Raw genomic sequence first — 23,408 nt, 5'->3', positions numbered from 1 at the left:
AAAACAGAGTCTTTTCAGAAGTTCTGTCATGTGAATAGCTCTTGCTCACCATTGTCAGGTTCACTGCTATCTGGTAATTCTGAGCACTACCCAAAGGCAGCACTTAGGGCGATCTGCTTTCTGAAGATTTGCATCCAGCCAGCTCCAGACAGTTGACTTTGGACTAGGACTGACATGCATAAGACATTTTTGTCATTGTGGGTAGTTTTTTCCACCCATGCAATCTGAGAGGATAAAACCCATCTTAAATTAAATTACTGTGGTGTTCTGGTTACATATGTTAGTAGTTTGTGTGTTTGTCTAATTTTAATTGGATATCAACATAGGGAACCATGTTTTCCATTTAGTTTAAGGTTTCTTCTATTCCAAATTTCGCAACAACCAGATAATCTGAATGACAGCCTATCCCAGTATTGCAATTCTGGTTTGACAAATAAAGTTTAAGCTTCCATATCAAATAAACATAGAATGGCAATCTTTCAAACTCTGATAAATATATACAGGTGAGTGTTTCGTAGCTGACAACTGAGAAATACAATATCACACATAGGTCTCTTGCAACCTCCACTTTATCTTCAGGAAGCAAACATATGACACTCTGTGTAAAGTTACATAAAACTTGAACCAATTAGTGATCTCTTTCATGTAACATATCGATAAGTTGTGAACTGGCTGCTTCCAAATATCGAATTAGGTATTTATAATAGTTCCTCATTATTCAAGTCACAATTTTAAACACAGTGATTTTACTTTTTGCTGGAATTCCACAACGATCATATTTTCATTTCTAATATGACAGAAAAACACATTTTTTAAATTAAAAAAAAAAAATTCCATTCCCAAAAGTCTGAAACAGAGAGAGGAAAAATAAGTATTTTTGATCATGCTTTAAAGAAGGCAGATTATCTTTCCCCTAACCAAAAGATAATATGAGCTTCCACAGAATATTTTATTTCTGCCATTCAGCATTTTCTACTAGAAATCATTGCTTTCTGGAAAATTTCAGATCATGTAGCAAGATTCCTGTAAATCAGGGAAATAAATATCAGATACACACCAAACTGCATTTGCTGCTGGCCGCACAAGAAACCTGTGGCAGAGCTTGGAACCAAAACGTTACTTCTACGTTCCAACCCAGCTGATGGAGCAATGAACTGTTCTTCCTCACCGCACTGATTTTATTTACAGTTCACTTTCCATTTAAGATGCTATAAAAGTGTCCAAACTTAAGAACAGAAATGCAGCTCTCAGTAACAGTACAAGAGCGTACTTTATTAATTCTATTTCATTTTTATATATTGAAAAATTCTGTTAAGAAAACAGCACGTGTTTAACGAACTATTTAGCATGACACCATAAATTCCTCATGGAGTAGAACTTAAACTCATTTTCTACTAATTAAAGCAGCTATCATTTTCATTCTTGGCCATCATCTTGTTTCCTGGTACATGCTCCATAAAATGGAGAAAATGGAGAACCAAAATCCTCAGATTCTTAGCAAAGGTTTCTAAGGTTTGATGCTGTCTGTTTCGCTATTGAAATTATACTGGACAAATGCTGCCTGGCCACCCCCACTGCAACAGAAGACAAAGTCAGGTCCAATAATTTAAAAAGACGAACTAGCATTTTCAGACATGAAAAAAAGAGAAATTACCTGGGTCTTCTATAGATAAATTCTTCGTTAACCATTGAACAATGTCTGAACCTAGGAACAAAACAACAGGCATTTTTAGATTAGTAAGTTTTCTCTTCCTATTATTCAGTTCCCTAGGCCAATTAATATTGTTCTACCATGTAAAAGAGATCTACATTTTTTGCTCAGTTTGTCTAGAAAAAACTAGACCATTCTATTTTTTTTGGTTTTTTTTTTAGTTTTCTTTTAGCAATGAAACATACCACTCACTTCTTTCTTTAGGCCAAGACTCATAAAATGTAATAGAAGTGCATTAAAGGTACGATAATAGCCTGCATTTCAAAAATTACATTACTGCAAAATTTACATAGAAAAACAAACACTTTATTAAGTTAATACTAAGTTTCCCCCCCCTTCCAAATTAGTTTACAAATGAAGCCTAGAAAATGTAAATGCAACACACATTGTGTTTATGCAAAATATGGAGTATATGCTGCAGGCCATGCTGGAGGCTTAAAAACCTCCTTGGGACTAATACATGGCGTTATGAGCTCCTCTTAGGAACTGCAGCTTGTGTTCAACTTTGCCTTCTGATTTTATTATCTTTAACTATCACTTCTGCTGTAGTGACTTTCAACCCATTCCGCTGGCTACCAGTAAAAGCATATTCAATTACCTAAACGTGTACTACCAATGTTTCAAACTCCACCTCGTGGCTAAGCTCTTGACAGAATTCATTTTTCCCCTGGTGCTAAAGCTCTATCCCTACCACTCCTGTCTCTCTTCTTCTTCTGTGTCCCTTCATTTACTGCCTATCCATTTCTTTCTATTTAATTTCCTGTCCTTATTTTAAGGTCCCATGTTATTGCTCGCTTCTTAACACTTTCGATACCAGATTCCCTTCTGTCTTTCGCACTGAGTATCCTTCCAAACCCACCTCCTAATTCCTAACCCCCTCTGCTCCTCTTGGCCATGCACTTCCTATCACACTTCGCACTTTATGTGCCAAGTCACAAGCTGAAGTCAGTCTTGTTTTTCAGACTGAATGCTACAGTTGGACTTCACCCACTGTGAGCATGAATTACAAAATAAATTATGAAGCAGTTCTGCAGACAAAAAGACAAACACACTTATGATTTAAGCAACTTTAAATAACCAAATTGGCTTAAGGGGAAAATACACTGAAACACTTAGGGGGGGTTATGTGCATGTTCTCCGTGTTTCATGATGATTGCATCTTGCCTCCAGTTCAGACAAGCAACATAATAGAGAGACATGTCACATAATACTTCCTTATAGAACCAATATTTAAGTTGCTTATCCATTTCTAAGCAGACATAAGCAATATATTTCTTTTCTAAACCTTACATTTAAAAAGATAATAAAAATCTACACAATCTACACAAATATAAAACAAATCAAAACAATAAAGTCTCATGAATGGACAATAATACATAATATTAGAATGTGGAGGATATTTCCCCTGTCACTCCCTAGATTCAGATTTCTTCTTGTACTTCCCATAGTGCATAATTTCCTTTGGTCTTCTTAAGGCAATGGATATGATATTTTAAAAAAAGTATTTCAGAGAAGAAAGAAAATTTATTTCTCCTTACTTGCTTAATTTTAAAGAATATAATTTTGTAGCTTTTATTTTATTACACCTAGTGAAGAGCTTTATCATGTCTTTTACAACGCCTAGTTGACTTTATCATAACTTTTCATGTGTGTATGCATTACTAAATCGATTACATAGCAATGAAAACTGTGGAGATTTTACAACTATGTCCAGAGCAGAGATCTTCATTACCATATTACATGTCTAAATTTTGATAGATATTAAACTCCCGTGGCACCATTTCTTATAGCTGTTACACGGAATTATTCCTTAAATGAGGCAATTTACCTTTGCACGCTGTTCGATGTGTACAAAATGTTTCAGACAGATATTCCTACCTAAAAATATTCTATTTTTATGCATTTTTATAAATACAATTTCTGTTCTTCATTCATACATATGAACTTAATGAGGCTGACACTGAAGGAAGAATTTTAGCTTAGTTATAAGATGAAACTTCATAGACTTCAGTGACACAGTTCCAAGCCTAGCTATATTTTTATGTCAGCTGACTAGAGAAGTTAGTCAGCCCTAAATATTTTCCTAAATCCTCAAAGGTCAGAGACAAAAAGTAATTAGAAAAACAACATGACATTTCTGAATACTGATTCTTAACTTTGGCTTCCTTCAAATCTCTCAGGTACCATATGGGAAGAAATTTTCTATTCTTTTTATCTCACCTTCAAATACTTCTTTCCTCTTTACCTCTTTTGAAAACTTTCCTACAGTGACACACCATATTCCTCATTCCTCAGCTCATGGCATCACATTTGTGTACGTGGTCTACACATCAGAAATTTCACCTCCATATGTTATACGGTCTTCTGGCTTATTATAAATAATAGTGGGAAATGGGATTTCTTGACAATTGCATCATCTGATTCTGAAAGATCATTACTGCGCTATTCACATTTTACACTGAAGCCATTCTCTTGGTATCCGAAAGCCTGAACAGCAGTTTAAGCCCGCTATCACATTCGAACACTCCGATGATTTCAGCTGCATGACTTCAATAACAAAAGCCCAGACGAATAAATATTAACATGAACACTCTCCTTCTACTGTGAAGGCTATTCAAGTAAAACAAAGTTGCAAGTAATTTGTCATATCACAAGTGAGAAATTTATTAGTTCATATTCCTTTGGGAGATCTTGTGGCCAACTCTAGTCCTAAAAAGAATAATAAAGGTATTATCTTGTATAGCTTGCTGTGTGTTTTTTTAGCTGCTACTTTTAATGTCTAATCAACAACATGATTTCATTCAATCATTCCTATGCCCTTTTCTAAGGTTTATTACTTATGCAAATGTGTTTCTAAAAGCAAAACCATTACTATAATTTCTTATCTCAGGAAAAGGACAAGGCGGCAAAACAAGTGAATGTTTTACATGAAAACACTATTTCCTAGCTTTGAAAATCTGTTGACTAAGAGCTAATACTTATAGGATAAAACATCTTTAAGCTTCAAACCTGAATCTGTCTTATCACCAGGAATCTATCAAAAAGACAAGCTAGTCAGATGATATAAATTTTATGGAAGCCACTACCTTGGTATTGGACTCTCCTGAAAAGGAAAACTTCAGCAATCCAAAATAGAAAACGTTTGCCGTGTCAGAAAGATACTCAGTTTTTTTATACTGTTTAATGTGCCAGTCACTGGTAATGTGTGATAACAAAGCCCCAATAATAACATTTTCAAAGTAGATTCTCAAGCTAAGTTCTCCCAGTCTCCCTGCTTCACTTCCAGAAGGCAGCTAAAAGGCAAGCTGCCTATTAGATCTGTAAAGTGCAGAAGACTGAAGTTAAATTGCCAACTGAATTTCGAAATCCCAGAATAACCCTCAATTGTCATGCCAATTTCTATAGCAAACAAAACTGGACAAGGCAAAGTGATCATTTGTAATAATAAACTAAAGCTAGCGCAAGCAGAAAACATTCAAAAAAAGTTTTTTAGACTCAGAGCCTGAGAGCCAACAGTGAGATTCCTTAAATGCCAGCACCTATCCAGATAAAGACAATAAAATTCACAAGATCTTACTCAAGTCCAAAAATATCAGACTCAAGTTCTTTAAAGAAAGAGGCAAAAATATGTCTACATTCATGTACAAACAAAAAAGACTCAAGCGTGTTCTTTGTAAAATGTACTTGCTGAAAACTCCACAAGTGATTAATTTTAAATGAAATGGTCCAAAAATAGCAGCTGCTGAAGCCGTCACAGCATCTTAAGAAAATATTTTTGAGGAAAGTGTGCTCTCTGAACTCTGCAATGCTAATTTCCAAGTCAAAGTCATAAAGGCCAGGGCAATGCTAAGGTGAGCTTTCAAGAGCAAAACCCTTATTTTAAACAAGTCTTTACAGAGTGCATTTCAAAAATGTTGATTCTGAACTATAGAAAATTTCACAGCAATTATAGAGCCATTTTTTGCTATGCATAGATGCAACGAGCCATGTGAGCCTTGATCTGACAACAGAAAGATACGATAGTAGTTCTCAAACTTCAAAATGCTCTATCTTTTTAAAAATTCAAAAACATATTTAGCTGAAGAAGGTTCAAGTTGCAAGAAAGTATATTTTATTAATCAGAATCAGAAACCACGAGAGCACTGAGAAACTTAACTCAATGATTTCTTATGTCATAAGGAGACAGGTTCAACCTTGCAAAAAAAAACTTTTTTACTGCTAATATCTTGGTTTAGTAACTAAAATCTATTATTTTTTTTACTTGTAGACCTCAGAGTATTTACAGATGATGAAGAGAGACAGGGACACAGGAAGCTCCCCTGCGTTACTGATACCAAGAGAGAGAGTTTTGCTATTGACAATCCAGCAAACACTTACTCTATCTTCATCAAGACTTTTGCCATCTGAACTCTCAAGAGCGACATAACCATCGGGATGTTTGTCCTGCACTGTGAAAGCTGGGAAGCTGGGCCTGTTGGGTGGGTGCTTGTTTGCTGAAAGGCAGCAGCAGATCATCCGGGAGCTCCCTCAAGGGAGCCCCTTGGTTGGCTGGGTCACCTTCAGTGCTTCACCACCACCTGGTCTTGAGAACCTGGAGAATTTTATGCAGGGCAACTCACAGTAGGGAAAACTTAATAAACATTACTCTAGAAAGTACCAGTTTCTAAATTTAAGACAACAAGACTGTTACTAAATTAGTAAGGAAAGAGCACTGCATTTCCGTTGTTTCGGGTTTTTTTCATTGGGAGAGGAGGAAATTGTGTCGTTTTGACTTCCGTCTTCAACACCATTGCTTTGTCACACTACTTCATGGCAGGAAATTAAGTTTAGTTACTGATACACACTTCAAAATCCTTGGTCATGAGTGTCTGAAAAAAATCTAATGTGCAATTTCATTTCTCACCACTTATTCAGATATTGGAAACACAGAAACTGGATCAGATGAGCAGGGAGATTGTAAAGGCCGGTGGCCTTTCAGGTTCTCAGCACTAGCTGTTTTCTCACAAAAATTGCTCTCTAACAGAGAGTTGGGACTCTGCAAGAAAGGGCTTTCACTGGTGAACGGGACAAGATGATCTGCATTCTCCCTGAAGTTTTCACGGTCACAAACCATAGCATATGTTGTCACTCATATCAGCACGGATATTTTACAATTTCTTTTCATTCTCTGAGAAGCATAGTTCGTGTATATGAATTCTGCATGCATACATCTGAAAGAAATCAAGTACCACATATTTCAGGGCAGAAGGGCAGAGGGAAGAAAAGCAATGGAAAAACATATTTGGATCCATACTGGATTATTTAGCTTATTTTTTCCCCTGTCTATTATAGCTGAGCAAAGAGAAGGTTTGCATCACTTGATAGTGCTGTGCACAGAAAGGTGAAAGACAGAAGGGTGTGGGGCCTCCTCTCTGAGGCTGGGGTTGCAGTAGTGCTTGAAGGAACAAAGAGTTATTTCCCCATAAACTATGGCTCTAGTCAGTACTAAACTGCATTGGATTTCCGTTTAACAGAAAACATATTCAGAGGCGCTTTGATTGCCCAGTTCTTAGTTTCAGAAGTAAGCTGGTAACAAATGTTTAGATGGTAAAAAGGGGAGATAAGGGAAATGACACAAAGAAGCTGTGTAACTAAATTTGGATTTATGTCTGTCCTGGTTTCGGCAGGGATAGAGTTAATTTCCTTCCTAGTAGCTGGTACAGTGCTGTGGTTTGGATTTAGGGTGAGAACAATGTTGATAACACACCGATGTTTTAGTTGTTGCTAAGTAGTGCTCACACCAGTCAAGGACTTTTCAGCTTCCCATGCTCTACCGACTGAGAGGGCTGGAGGTACACAAGGAGCTGGGAGGGGGCACAGCCAGGACAGCTGACCCAAACTGGCCACAGGGACATTCCATACCGTGTGACGTCATGCTCAGCATATAAAGCTGGGGGAAGAAGAAGGAAGGGGGGGACGTTTGGAGTGATGGCGTTTGTCTTCCCAAGTCACCGTTACGCGTGATGGAGCCCTGCTTTCCTGGAGATGGCTGAACACCTGCCTGCCCATGGGAAGGAGTGAAGGAATTCCTTGTTTTGCTTTGCTTGTGTGCGCAGCTTTTGCTTTGCCTATTAAACTGTCTTTATCTCAACCCAGGAGTTTTCTCCCTTTTACCCTTCTGATTCTCTCCCCCATCCCACCACGGGGGAGTGAGCGAGCGGCTGCGTGGTGCTTAGTTGCCGACTGAGGTTAAACCACGACAATGTCATACTAATTTAAATGCTTTCCACCTTGTATTTCTATTTAACAGTTTTCTCTTTCTTTTCTCTATTCTTTTGGATTAATGTAAGATAAATTTATAGACCTAATCTGGTATAATTGTTTACCATGAGTGGCAACACAGCTGAAACTGTGATAATTTGAATGCATTACTGATTGCATTTACATATTTAACCTACTGACCTTTACTATTTAAATGGGTTGACTTTTAAAAGAAAGACATCATTGATCAAAGTGCAGTTTGATTAAGGAAATTTGCATCTCAACTTTCATACACTTATTTCTGCCACTTGCTTTTTAAAATTATTGATGAAAACAAATGCATAAACTTACTCTTTTGACTTCTTATAATTGGAGGTGGACTGCGCGTTTGTTTGAGTCCCCTTACACCTCAAGGAAGCTTGTACCCAGTTGCAGATTTAAAAATCTCATCTGAATAATGCTAATTACAGAGAATATGACATATTTTAGTGAAACTACTCAAGCACAAAAGTAATTACAGTTTTCTAGTTTTAAAACAATATAAGCTGCAATATACTTTTTTTTTCAAGTGAAGATGGACACAGGAATTTGCAGAAATAAAACCCTCAAATGAATCATCCTACTGCTTTTGAGTTGGACCCTTTCATTCTGCGCTGTAAGCAATCCTCAAAAATACTGAAGCCTAGAAGGGCAGAAAGGATCCGTACTTCTGGCTAGCATAACCCTGTGAAGAACAACATATTGCTCGATATTGTTAAATTACTGAATCTCTGCTTCAGAGAGGAAAATTCATCTACTTTCATATTGTGAAAGAGCTAATACAGGATGTGAAAAATCTCTTCCACTTCCATACCTACATGAAATCACTCAACAGTGCTGACCAAGAAATTTCAGTAATGTAAATTCTGCAGTCACACCCTGTCTCATAACCAAGCTTCAAAACAGAAATCCAGTTCATAAAGACTAAAAGAGTAATTAATCATGGCTGTGTATCTGTGCCCACTCTTTATCCTAAAAGTGCCAATTCACACAGGCCTGTCTTCTCCAGCAAAAGGAATTGCTGCTTCATTCCAGCAACATTTATCTCTAAAGCTTCTCAAAAGACATCGTCTACTTACATCTCTTCAACAGCCACAAGTGACTTTTACAGATGACACTAGCTGTGCGTAATTGGCAATATACCAGTAACCACAGATGGGACCCCTGTAATCCCAAGGCTGTTATAATAAGCACTAGAGTTTAGCATCTTTTTGAAGAACATTGCTTCATGCTAAACATTTGCAAGACAAGAGTGATGCTGTTTAGAAAAACTAAGTGGTATGAGAACCCAGCACAGCCTTTCTATTGTAAAGGAATTTTTATGCTTTTCTTCAAAACGACGTAAAGCCATGTGGTCTTGTTTGACTATAATAAAATATCAGTGTTCAGGTGACATGGATAAAGAAAAGACTATGTTGTACATTCCCCTGACAACAAAATCTTACAACTTCTTCTATGTAAAAAGTATTGAACTCTCAATCAGTTCCTCTCTTCACCCTTCAAACACATGCAAACACATTTGGGTACTATTAAGAGAGAAATAGCCAAGAATTTAGCAGCTTGTCATGTTCTCCTTCTCTCATTACCTTTGGGAACTCTTGAGCTAAATCCCATCCTCCAAACAGTTTTGGATCCATCTCTAAGTGGAGAGCAGGAACCCTCCAAACACCAAGCATAACTGTGTCCGTGTTCTTCCCAACACTAGTGTGTACTGCGTAAATCAGTATGCAATGAAGCTGTTCTGCAATCTCGATGTCCCACCTTGTAGGTGAGTGCCCAGCCACCAGCCTAAAGAACAATTTTTTCTGTCTCTCTCAGTGACGATGTAACTTCTTTATACAAAGAATGAGAAACTCCACGTGGAAGAGAACAGTCTCTACTGCATGCTGATTATATTCTCTGAAGCATGAGGCAACTTAGTCCAAATTTCTGCTCAGACACTGCTTGTGGTTTCGGGCATTTGATCCTGAGTGTCTCCACCTCAGTCTTTAGGCATTCTGGTTGAGGCCCGTTTTAATTCCTTTTGCTGGAACTGTAACGCTTTTGTGTTAAATAGTTTTGGAGATAACAGCAGAAAATAAATGATTTGCTACCCTGTAGGACACCCACGTGGGGAGTTGAGCACCTGCAGTCCCCTCCCTACTGCAGTGAAGGCTGGTTTATGGAAAGTAGGACAGCATCAGCAAGTGCATCCTGGTGCAGGGTATGAACACGAGAGCAGCCTCCCTCAAGAAAAGCTGAGAAGAAAATGGATATGTGAATCCAATCCCAAGTTTGTCGTCCGGTTCCTGAAATAACATGGAAAAGGGCAACAATAACATCACTGTTGCCTAACTATCTTGAACTCTCACTCTGAAAATTCATCCAAGATTACTTCAGGAAAACTGACAACACATTTCTGAGGGACAAATTTGCTACTTACCATAAATAGTTCACCTGGCTTTCTTTTTAAGACTACTACACTGTATCTTGCTGACAACTTGGTATAGAAAACAGGTAGATTGATAAGCACAATTTTTTGGAGTTCGCTGCTGAGGAAACACCACAAAATTTCACTGATCACCTCCTAAGTCTTCTTTCTTAATGAGCAAGCAAGTTTCAGACAGAAGAACAATTTATTGTTAGTTTCATGATGGAGGGCTCCTCAGAGGAAAGCATCACCAAGGCCCAGGTTTTTTTCCTTTATCCTATGTATTGGTCTGCAATTACCGATATGAAGCTTTTTTCAGTAATTCAGCAGTGGCTGAAATTTCTAAATGGAGGCATTTCCTAGATCATTTGAATGGTTTTCTTCCTCTGGAGAGGTAAAAGTAATAAGCTTGTGCTAGGGCTATACCGAGGCCATATGCCAAGTATTCCAGGGGAACATGGACAGGTGAGACCCTAGAGCTAAAGGGCTGCCAAGCAGAAATGGTGTCAGGGTGGAGCCAGAGGGGAACAGAAAACATTATTTCATGCAGTGTTTGTAGATAGGAGCAACGACTGTAAATATTTTATACCCCTTCTTAACTGTAGTAGGTGTCCATGCATAAATTGTAAACTCATCTAATTTTATGATTTGCATAAATCTCAATTACCTTAGTTTATACCTGTTTAAAATGTAAAAGCAGATTATTTAATTTTGGATTTTTTTAAGAACACATACAAATGCACATTGTATCTAGCTGGAGATACTAATTACAGTGTTTCTGCAGATTTCACAATTACAATGTCTTGAAAAGAAAGCCATGCTACAAAAAAATATTCATCAAAGTAGCAGTGGCACTATCCAAAGCAACCTTATTAACTTTCCGTAGCATTGTCACCACATACTGCAGCTTCTGCCCTCTTAGTTTTTACAAAATTGCATATCACTATTAGTCAAATGTGTTCTTTCTCTCATACACATATCAGTAAGAGTCTGCAAGTTGCACTTTGATAATCTTTGCAACACAGTAAAAGCTGCCTCAGATTATCTCTGCCACAATAAAGTTTTAATCTTTGCAACACAGTCAAAGCTGCCTGAGATTATCTCTGCCACAATAAACAGTTTTACTTTCTTATTTTTTCACATCAGCAGTTTGAAAATAGTATGTAAAAACAAACAGCCTCCAAGTTCAACAAAAAGGCTTTGTGAAAGCCTTCACTGCGCTATTGCTTCAGGCAATTTTGTATTTTTTTCATATTTCCAATTCAATATCTCTAAGAAATATGACATTTTCCTTCTGAAATGGTTCTTCTAATTCTTGCCATACTGCCCCCCAAAGACACCCACACACAGATGGCAATGGAAGGAAGTGAGGCAGCAATGTAATTTTTGCTGAAGTGCCTACACTTCACATTCATGGAGGATTTTCACAGGGGAAAATCCTGAAGTCCTAATTCAGGGGTAATGGGAATAAATATATAAATGACACATGATTTGACTTGTGATTTTGACTCCAGGAAGAAAGTCAGTGGAGACACAGTGACTTACAGTTTTGACATTTGCCCAGCAATAATGTCAACGTGCTTCCTTCTTCACAAAGCGTTCCTACACAATAATAGTTAATTTATACAGCTGGTTTGAAAATGTTTTTTTCCACCGTTGCTATTTCAAAACACTCTTTCAGTGACTCATGCACTTACTGTTCTCTACACTTAAGACTCTGAAAACTGATGTCCAAAAAAACCCTTTTGATCATCACAGATTTCCTGAATAACCCAAGCTATTTAATTATTTTGACTAAAATACATCCTTCAGAAAGATTTAGTGATGCTAAGTACAACAGCATAATGTGACGCTCTGCAGAAACTCCTGATAAAAGTGGCAGGACTGGATTTAAAGAACCCAGAAGTTCCCCAAGAATTTTTTTATTAGCCAGCCATTCTCACAGCTACAGAAACATCTCCAATGGGAAACCTCATCTCAATAAAAGAAATTCTACAACATGGCAGTTGCACAAAATACTTATCTTCAGAGATACCACCCAGCGTGGGGGCACAGGCTATAACAGAAAACCCTGAAACATGAATTTCATGACAAAATGCCAAGGAATTGCAGAATAAAAATACTTTGGCCAAAGTAGTCATCTGGGTTTTTCAGTGCTTTTATTTTTTAACACATGGGTCCCACGGTTCCATGGCCTCCAGCACAGATCAGCTGTTTTTCAGCTAATAGCAATAAATACAAAATATAAGAGACAAGAAAGTTTGCTGAAGCTGAGTAGAAGCTTTTGTCCTTAATCCTAATATTCAAGTGTTACACCAGAAATGTCATTGACTATGATCAAAACTTCGCTCAAGGCTTCTTTTTCTCTATTTGAAATATGAAATGTTTTAATATTCAATAGACCACAGAAAGTTCAAATGAATTTCTACTTTTGATTAAGCTGTGCTGGATGTTTTTGTGCTGTTTTCTCCAGATCCATGATTATTTTAATACTGCTATGTCTCAGAGTTTACACTTCAAAGATCTGCTGCAGGGCTACATTTTCAAAAAGGAAAAGAAATGAAGTTATTCAAACTGTAAGTACCCATACTTTGGAGCATTAGTCTGACTGAAAATCTAATCCCATTCAGCTTTTACCAAAATATGGGATTGTTTCAAGACTTTATTATGCTCAATTGCTTGGCATAATAAAAATCACTTAGATCATACAGCATGCATTCCATGCATGTATTCTTCAACTGTGTTAGAAATAAAACCGATCTTTGCTCCAACTCGATATTTCCACCAAATTCAGCATATTTTTCATTTGCAGTCTTTCATCGCTATTCAGAGATTATGAATTAATTCATTCTAAATGTCAATAATTGTGCTACATGACTGTCTGAAGCAGATATGATTTGGTCTGTTCTCAAAGGAATAAAAATCTTGTGGTTCTTCTCATGGTAGTTCTTTACATATGCACCTCAAGCACTTTGTCACAATAAAGGCAAAATCTATTAGCGCTTGAGGATAATTCCCAAAGACTCATTGAAATGTAAGTTGTGCTGACAATTGAAATTCTCTAACATGATTTATCCATCAATGGAGATTTATCAAAAATTTAAATAGACATGAACTACCATTTTACTATGCAATCAACAGCTCTCGGGTTTAAAATAAACTTAATCATACCATCCATAATAAGTACTGTATTTCTGTCTAAAATTGAAAATTGAAGTATGGTATACGTGAGTATATATGCCAGCTATCATACAAATTATGCTCCCACCAATCACAGTAAACTTAGCAAACTGAGAAGTAAAACTTAGAGAAAATAAATCCCTCTAGATTTTAGTTTACCAAGTTCATTCCTTTGTTGCTTTGTTTCCCCAGGGACATTCACATGAGCATTTGTGAGATATTAATTGCAGCCCTGTAGCTAATATCGGCTTTTTGTCTATGATATTTTTATAGGAATTCAAAAGCAGCCTTTCAGCTTTTACAGGTAACTTGGTACCATATTAATCAAATGCATCTTAGCAGCGAAGTATTTTGCTTTCCATCAGTATCAGCTTCTGGCAATGACCATAGAGCCATCACTAATGTCTCCATTTTAGGAATGTCTCTTGGAGTCTGGACAAAGTAACGACCTCTGCAAAAACCTCCTGTCTTCTCCCATCCCTACCCTGACATTCATTATGTCCAGAGCTACCGTTTGATACACTAATCCGCCGGCTCACGGGAAGCACTTGGAAGTTTATGTGAGAAAGCAGGAGAAAGTCATTTTCAGCCATCCATTATCAGGTAGAAGAATAACAAAAAAGCCATTATTCTGAACAATGCTGGACCACTAGCCCATGATGTGACCTTTGGTAGGTCACAGGGCTTGTATTTATCTCTATAGTAAAGATAATAGTCCCCCATGCTGTGCTGTGGATTTGGGGGGCTAGAGAACAGAGAAGCGTTTTGAAAAGATCAATCTGTAGGTATTAGTGTAATAAATAATACTACGTGTCCTGGAGTCTGGATTCTATTCTTCATGCTATTTTTCTGTACGTTTCAATGTTTTATTTCATTTGAATGAAACAGCTGAGAACGGACGGTGTCTTACTGTGAACACAGGATGGCTCCTTTATAACTTAGACTCATGAGTACAGAAGCTCTTTGTGAGGATGAGGCTGTAGCTCATTATTTTTTTCCTTTTTCACAAGATGCAGAGAAAAATTAAGTTCATACTGTTGCCTAGGAGTATGCAGTGACGTGAATACTACTTTTAGCACCTGTTGCGTCTTTGCTGTTTACATTGTCAGAGTAAGAATAAATAGTAGCAAGATGTGAAAAAACCCTCGGTAAGGGAACACGTATACACAACCATTCACGTAACTATCCAAACCAGTTCTGCCCCTTTTCTTCCCAGTCTCTGTACACAACAATGTATTTGTATTTTGGCCCCTCCATGTAATATTTTAAGACCTGTACGTATTTTATGTAAAATTGTGGACGGCCACCATTTCTTCCTTAACCATCGATTGCAGACTCAGGAACAGATGGTATACCCTCTCTTGGGAAAATAAAGGCAGGATCAGTAAAGAAATATAAAGCAAATAGGTATCCAGTACCGGGACTGCTGTGTACTAGTGGAAGGTGAAAGCAGACAGAACTCCTGTGTTGAGGCCCGAGAGAGAATAAAGATTTGTCAGTCAGCTAAGGAGTTGTGCAGTCTAAATGCAATATGGTCCCAAGGTTGGGAGGGAGGGAGCAAGCAGAGGTGTGGGAAAAACATGTTCTTGCTGCATCTTCTTACAGCCTGGAAAGAGCTAAAATGAACTAATCAATACATTAAAAAATAAAGCTAGCAGCCCTCTACTGCAACAGGAAATAAAAGACAACAAAACCCCCAAATTTAAACATTTAAAGTATTTTTCCATTAAATAATTATACTCTGTTAAATCTGGCAACAGCGATTAATACAATTCTCCTGATACCCTATTGACAGACAAGAAATTGATGGAGAGCAGCAAAGGATACTTGTGCCTGGACTAGCAAATAGCCTGATAATGGCAGTAGGCAGATCACTTCCCACGGCTTGATAGCCTGGGAACAGAGCCACTCTCCTCTCCAAAATACAGGGGAAAGGGAGTAGTGGTAATACGACTGGTAAGAGTTTTTCTTGATGCAAAAGAGGATGGATATAGGTCACCTAGGAGGGAAGACAAGTAGATTATCCCCTTCCAATTTCTGCTTCACTTCACATGAGGCAGGTTTATACTTAGAAACTAAGTATACACTAGGCTGTTTTAGTCCTCCTTTCTGTTATGCTAATTCTATTTGACCCTGCATAGAAATGAGCTCCTGTCAAATACCAATAGACAAATAAATGCCTGCCATAGCACTGTTTTCAACAAAAAGTGTCCAATGGATGGGAATACAGGCTCCTGCTTACACATAACCTCCTTTGTTTCCTCATACCTGCCATGTTGCTGCCTTTACTGCTGCCAAACTGGCATTGTTGATCCCTTCCACAGGCTCAGCGGAGCACACTGCTGTGGATGGCACGGCATTCAGAGCAACAATTTGCAACGGTATGAATCCTCCTCTGTAAAGTTTTTGGACTAGCAAATGCTTCCACTCGTCTGCTTTGTGCCTCTTGAGAGCTCACCAGCCTCTAGCAGTGGGTCCACCCTTAGCCTGCCTGACCCTGCTTGCATGGCGTGGTTTCCCTCGCTGGATGGCACCGGGAAATATGGTAGTTTAGGTTAGTTTAAGGTCTAGCGTTTCTTCCATACACTCACAGGAGAGCAGTATCTCAGGGGAGCAGGATCTTTTTCGCTAGCCACATTAACAGCTAGTAAAACATGCTGCTCAAATGAGAGATGACCTGTCAATTTGTCATGCAGCTCACAAACACAGCAGCAATTCCAACAAGCCATGAAGAGTCAGAAGACTTTGTTCATCTCAAATTCACTACCTCTCAACTTTTATTGACTTTGCAAAGAGTATGTCTTTGACCATCGCTATTTCTGGAACACAGACATCCCATGGTTTTAAGTAATTCCTGTTGGAATATATTTATATGCTACTGATTTTTTTTTTTTTAGAGAAAGTGATTGTTTATTAATTTAGGTGAGTACCTTAAAAAAAGATATTTAAAACTTTGGTTTCCATATTTCCTAATAATAGTAATGAGGCTCCCCTCCCAAGTTATGCTTCTAGAAATGACTGTCACTCAAGGAAAGAAAGCAGTAAGATTCCACCATTGCTAATACACCTTTAAATTTCAGTAATTTTTTCCTTATCACATGTTTAAAATCACCATTTATCTTGCCTTATGAGAGATGTACTTGCTAGTTAGTGTTTTCTTCTTTTTAGCAAGTGAGCTAACAAAGATAGACAACTTCTTTATCAAACAAGAACATGTGTGCACTGAGAAAATAGAGGAAAATTAGAGCTCTGAGCACAGGTTCTTAAGATGAAGCACCCACAAGTAACTCCTGCTACATATTAAGCAAATACATACATGAAATCCTTTAGTGCTGCCTAAAATTGCTGTACTCTAGCCTTAGTAAAGATGATGATCACCAAGCCAAGCATATCAGGGAAGGCAGAAGACCTAGCAGAGACAGATGCTACTCCGCAATTTGGTGTTGCGGAGATCATTCAGTATTTTTAGTATGGAAGCATCTTATACTAACTGCTATTCAAACACATTGGAACAGCAAGTCCCTCTGCTAAGGACCCTACAATCAGCATTTCTGATGTGACAATTTAACTGGATAATGAAGATTCTCTGTGTTTATCATATTCTGTGATAGCCCCCGACTTCTTTGTTATTCTCTGAGCTTCTCCAGCAAAAAGCGCATCCTCAAAAGTATGCTTCATGAATCACAACAGAACTCGTGAGACACCAGAGTTTCTACCCTGCAGCAAATTCTGAGGCCCTCAAACATCATTTTCTTGTGAAGTGGAACCCCCATACCAAACATCAAACCTTTGCACAAACTGAAAAATTCCAAAATATTTTCCTTTAATGCTATCAAAAAGTTTAATTCAACAGGGGCAAAGCCTGGTTTTAGTATAAAACAAACAATGTTTCATCTTCATCTTTCTGACTCATAAGACAGCTTCTAACAGAAGTATAATACTAAAACAATAAAACCAAAATGCAGTATTTCATGATAACAACATCAAAAAGATTCTCATGAAGCAGTGTGGCTGTGAAAACATTTCCCAGAGGAAAACTGATTTGCCACGTAAAGCGTCAGAAAGGCTCTTAATGGATAATTCTTCTAAATTAAGCAGATGGGGAAGGCTTGAACAGAACTAAGATGGATGTGCTTCATTATGCTATGACGGTCTCATCTCTTTGACAAGACCAGAGGACAGTGCCGTAGGATCTGCTACACTGAGCAGTCAGGGAAAGTCAACTGATAGTTTTAGACACAAGAGACAAAATAAAAAGAGAATAAAGGGCAATCTCATCTGCCATTTTCTCTTAAGGTGTTACCTTGTCAATGATTAACTCTATCAGAAGAGTCAAAATTTTTATTCCATTGTATGTCTTTAATAACACACTGCTTCCATTTTAACCTAAACTAAATTCAAAGATATTCTTATCATGCAATATAAACACTACAACTATAGCAGTGTTAGCTCTGCTTAGCTCATATCATGCCTCTCTATTGATGATGAGTCATCTCTCCTCTACCACGTAGTAAAGAAAACGGATGAACCTTGAAAGGCTAACACTTTTTGCAATTTTATATCGCAAATACCATTTAGAAAATATATTTGTAAAATCACAACTCTTGTAACTACTATATCGGTTTCCAGACAGTGAGTTATATACAGTGGGGATGAAAACATTTGGGAACTCTCTAGAATTTAGTTTCTAAAAGATGTTCTCTCTGAAAATAAGAGAAAGATTGAACTTAGTATTTTGGCAGTTTTGACTCATGTCCTTTTAAGCTTTAATTTCAGGTATATTTTTCATTCTGGTGCTATGCTTAAAAGTAATTTCTATTTATTCACTGTGAAATCAAAGGGAATATTATAAAACCATTCTCTGTCTTAGCTGCAATGGGAAAATACAAAGTAACTCCACTATGGTCACTAAAAATGTTTCAAATATTTCGAACCAACACAGTTTCAGGAAGTAGTTGACCAAAATACTGAAATATATCTCAAATCCTTCTCAACTATGACATATGCTGAGAATTACAGCAAACAAATTGCCTTAAGAAACTTGAAGTCTATTTCTTTATTCTTTGTAAGATGAGTATGCATGCAAAATTGTACTGAAACCATAACCATCTAGAGGTATTTTACTTCAAACATTAAAAACTTCACTATACAGTACTGTACATTTTTATCCTCGATTGCACCTTTGCTACCCCTGACAGGTGAAATGGATATACAAAAACAAGGCTCCAACTCTTCATATTGTTCAGGAAGATGTCCTGAATGTACAATTGATGCTTTCACAAGGAAACCTAGACGAATGATTGTAACTGAAATCATGTACATAAAAACCAGGAGAACTGTCTAGCAGCTGTGCTCCCTTCTCCCCGCGCGCAGGGAAGCTGAGGGGGGACGGGTCTCTGGGGCGTCGGACAGGGAGTGTCTTAGATGCCGGTTAGGTGACTGTGCTGAAAACAAGGCAAAAAGAAAGAAAAGTGGGTATGTACAAACAAGTAGGACAACAGGCTATTGAAGGACGTGCTATTTGAAGGACCTGCTGTTGTCTTGGTTTTGACTGATGAAGTCACTTGCTCCAAGCCTGGTTACCTATATTTGGCACAAGGGACGTGATTTGTCAGAAGAATGATCACTGATCAAAAAAGCCTTTCAGCAAGAGAAACAGGCAACGATACTCAGTTTGTCCCAGAAGACGCACTGTTTAAAGTGAGCATATCTCCTAAAGATATAAAATTTACGAAGTGCCCAGCAAAGAATTACAGAAAATAATTTATTTGATTTACAATTTGCACAACAGTATGTGAAAGAACTTTAGCAGCGTTAACTCCCCTAGTACTACCCTGATGAAGACATGGTTTACTTCATAGCTGTGGGATTGGTGACCGGAGAGGCCAAACGGATAGCCTGCTGCCACAAAGAGAGAATGGCCAAGTCAATGATGAAAATCCAAGCCCCACTTATGAGCCCTAGGTTATGCTAATATGCCTTAGACAACACTAGAAAGACTGAAGGTGCTTTTCTTTTTCTTTTTTTCTTTTTTTTTTTTTTTTTGCATTTACAAGAGGAGTAATATATTCAAAATATTAAATAAATGTAGTTGAAGAATGACAGGCAAATTTTCATGTCACTTCAAATGGGCAAGATTTAGTTTTAATAACTTAGTGATTTTTAGAGTGCTGAACTAGCTATCGCAAGTACTTCTTTAATAATGAATCAGCCTCAGTCTATTTATTTATAAAAGCCATGCAAGATACAGGAAACATACAGATAAAGGTCAGTGTTTGACATGCTGAATTCAGGCAGGGCTTCTAAGCATATCAGGCTTGCTCCTGATTTTATTTCATATGAAAACTCTTCATATCATTTACATTGGTGGCTGGGCATAAGATAAATGAGTTTTGGTTTTGGTGCATTTTGTATTAATCTTAGCATTCTATTTGGTTTTAATCCATCACATTTTACCCTATGTCTTCCTTAAAGGAAAGAGTTTTTACGACTCTTGTTAGGCTGTCTTCCTTTTAAATAGTAGCTTGAAAGCATTTGCAAGTAAATTTGCCCATTTGTGCTACAAAGCATGAAGCAATGATGTTTGTCATTACAGTCTATATGTATGATACCTTTTTTTGCTGACTGCCATTATCTGCTAGGGCAACTTAAAAGACATTTTTCTTAAATATTGTTTACCTATCCTTCTAGAGTTAACATGTTGCAAATGAATATATATTGATATTATATAGCAATAACTTAAATTTCTGCTCTCCCATAACTCATTTTCTTCATATAAATTTAGTACTTTGTTGTTAATAGGTACTGTCTTAAACACATTAGCTAAGGACTGCTTGTAGCTGTCTCGTGTAGCTAATTCTTTATTCTTTTTTCTATGCAGGTTGCCATTCTATTAACCACAATAAGACTCTCCAAAGGTTTTGGTATTGCATTATCTCAAGCTAACACGTTTTCTTGTGTCTTACTGCTTAATTGTATAACCCTTTTTAAAACGTACATTTATGGGTTTGTTTTCCTAAGGTAGCATTTTGAGTAGTAATGTTTGACTTATTTTGATTCAAAACAGAGCCTGTGTTGATGAAATAGAACTGACTAGTTTGCACCCACTAGTCCTCATTTTCTATACTCATTTTTAAATACGCTGAGGTCAAATACTGTCCTAATCCATAAAATTTTCATTCTACTTTGTGAAAAAGTTACTGGCATTGTGCTGGTTTGCTATGCTTTTCTTTTTGTGGTGTTACTTAAGCAGGTGTGAGAGAATATAAACTGAACACTTGAGCAATGAAAAGAGCTTAACTTCAGGCTTTCTCTCTCTTTTTGTTGTGCTATAGCCATATATTACCCGAAGTATCTGCCAGATACAAAGATCATGAGAAAAATATAGCATGTATATAATACTGATCACTCTTTCCTTGTACTTTAATTCCTACCATGTCCTTTCCATTTTTCAAAGTGCTAAATACACTCCGTCTGCTATATTATACAGAAACTGGTTTGCAGAAAGAGGCTTATTTTGCAGTTACTTATGGTCATTAAAGGACAGTTTGTGCCCTTCGATGCTAGGCTTGACACTGTCAATAATCACTCTCAACTGGAAACTGTAGAGAAGAATCGTGCAGGTAAAGAGAAAACACCTTTGGTAACCCAAGGCAAAACCCCAGATCCTAATGGGTGCACCCACATTTTATTAGGTTCCAGACACAATTAACAAAGTCTCTAACACAGCCACAGAGGGAGTGTGTCTTTGATACGAGGGCACGCAGTGCAGCGCCGGATGAGAGTACTTTGGGGATCCCAAGCTCTGTACTTCAGTAGGTGGCAGCTCCACCAAGTACCCGCTTGCAGGCCCCCAGCTCCTGGCAGCAGCAGGACAAGGCGCAGGACTCCCATCTCCTCAAGCACAGCAGCAGCACAGGGCCTGACCCGATGACAGGGGTGGGTGGCTTTTTTCTTGGTTTTCTCTGACCTTGCTGGGTGCTGTCTCATTTGTAGCCAATTAATAGTTTCAGACTGTTTACCCATAATCATAAAAACCAGATTCGTTTTTAATAGCTGCTGAGACATATACTTCATATATCAGTGCTGAGGTATACATTTAGTGCAGTGATTTAGTTAGATTCTGAGTAAAAAAAGATCTAGTTAAATCTGTAAGGATTTTACTAAAGTTTTTCTTCCTGTAAAAGCTATTTAAGTATTTTTTTTGTGTATACAAATCTTTCAAATGAAGCTACTCCTTCTATTAGTACTATAATTGCAGTGTTCATTTCACAGGAGGAAAAATTGAGTATTGGGAATAGTAATGCCCAGTGAAAAAAAAGCACTTTTGATTTAAGACAGAATTTGTTATTTAGGATTTCTCTGTTTCCACTTCTGTCTTTCCAAGTCAATACTAATCACAGATGAAAAGCATATTTTATTTTTTAAATTATGTCAGCAAGAAGAACTTTTTCCTTCCCAAAATAATAGAAAAGATAGTTCCAACAATGTTTCCAATACTGATCCAAATCTTTATTAGATCTGAGACACAGGGCTATAATCTCCTTTTTATTTGACAGATATGTTGATTTGAGAAGAGTTTCAGCTGACTGAGGACATCTACTGCAAATACTACAACTAACATATTCCATTTTTCTTTTTGCTACGTATTCTGCCTGTTTATATGCTTGCTGTAGCTAATGCAAAACTTAAGAACTCTTGCTTGTGATCTGTGCAGTCTCCCTTTTTCCTTCTGTTTGCTATTTTGTTGGTAAATTAAATGTCCTGTTTGGACAGCACATTATAAAAACCAGCATTTAAATTCAGTGATTCTCTTGCTAAACTGCAAATGACATTTCAATTTTTAAAACAAATCATTATCTGTATCTGTACCTGGTGTCTTGTACAGAAGATAGTAAATTATCGTTCATGAAATGATATTTTATTTACTCCTCTTACTCCTAAGCCTTCTACATCTCTCGCCACATCTACCTGCACATCAGGAGTCCATTTTTGAGTTCAGATAGTACAGACAGCTTCTTTCTTGGCTTGACTAATAATAAGACTGAGCATAGAGACTCAGCAAATATTGATGTCTAAGTTTGATGGTGTGGACTGAATAGCCAGGCTCTAGAGGTGTGCCAGAAGAACGTTCCACAAACACTGAATTACAGATTTTATCTCATCTTTTATAAAAAAAGATCCAAGAATATTTGACACAAAACCCTTAAACTGGGGGCCACTTCTCAGAAGAATAATTATGATTTAAAATAGATGTATTATATATAGGACTAAATTGCTATTTCACTCTCTCACTTCAATATTTACTTTGCTTTCTGTTCTGCTTTAAAAAAATAAAATTGGAAGGAAATTTCCTTTTTCAAACTTTTCAGCTGTCAAGCAGTGACTTTTCAGCTGAAATTAGTTAGAATATTATATTTTAAAACACGAGTGTAAATGGATAAGAGTACGCCTGTGTTGGATTCTTTTCCAAAGCAATTTAAGGAGATTGGTTATTCTTACAATCTAGTAAGATTACCACAGAGAATGAAGACAATGTCTAGACACACACCTTGTCCTGGATAGCCGTAATTCAAATAGCCTAATTTAGAACATCGAAGCCCTTCAAAACTCACATCACTGAGAAGATGAGACAGACTTCCCTACAAAATTCTGCTTCTTCCACAAGAAGTCATCACTCATTCCACATTAAATAATTTATAATCTTTGAGGAAGACTTTTCCTATTTTCTGATCCCTAAATGAATAATTACTGTTCCCAAATAATCCAAACAGATACTGTTTCCAAAAACACGTAATGTCTTTGATCAGAAAGCAAAGATCTTCAAGC

At 37.3% G+C, this 23,408-nt stretch overlaps 1 protein-coding gene across 4 annotated transcripts in view; it reads right to left on the bottom strand.

Moving 5' to 3' along the window:
- The window catches only part of RGS7 (regulator of G-protein signaling 7), a 274,534-nt gene that overhangs the window by 113,958 nt on the left and 137,168 nt on the right, over positions 1-23,408 (bottom strand). For all 4 annotated transcript variants that reach the window (XM_009276206.1, XM_009276213.2, XM_009276221.2 and 1 more), the window contains one exon: positions 1,655-1,705. In XM_009276206.1, coding sequence (XP_009274481.1) covers positions 1,655-1,705 — 51 coding nt within the window. The remainder of the gene's footprint in view (positions 1-1,654; positions 1,706-23,408) is intronic.

This window comes from Aptenodytes forsteri, unplaced genomic scaffold (assembly GCF_000699145.1).
Source record: "Aptenodytes forsteri isolate BGI_AS27 unplaced genomic scaffold, ASM69914v1 Scaffold10, whole genome shotgun sequence".
Classification (NCBI taxonomy): Eukaryota; Metazoa; Chordata; class Aves; order Sphenisciformes; family Spheniscidae; genus Aptenodytes; species Aptenodytes forsteri.
The sequence above is the reverse complement of the archived record's forward strand: the minus strand, read 5'-3'. Positions and strand labels throughout refer to the sequence as shown.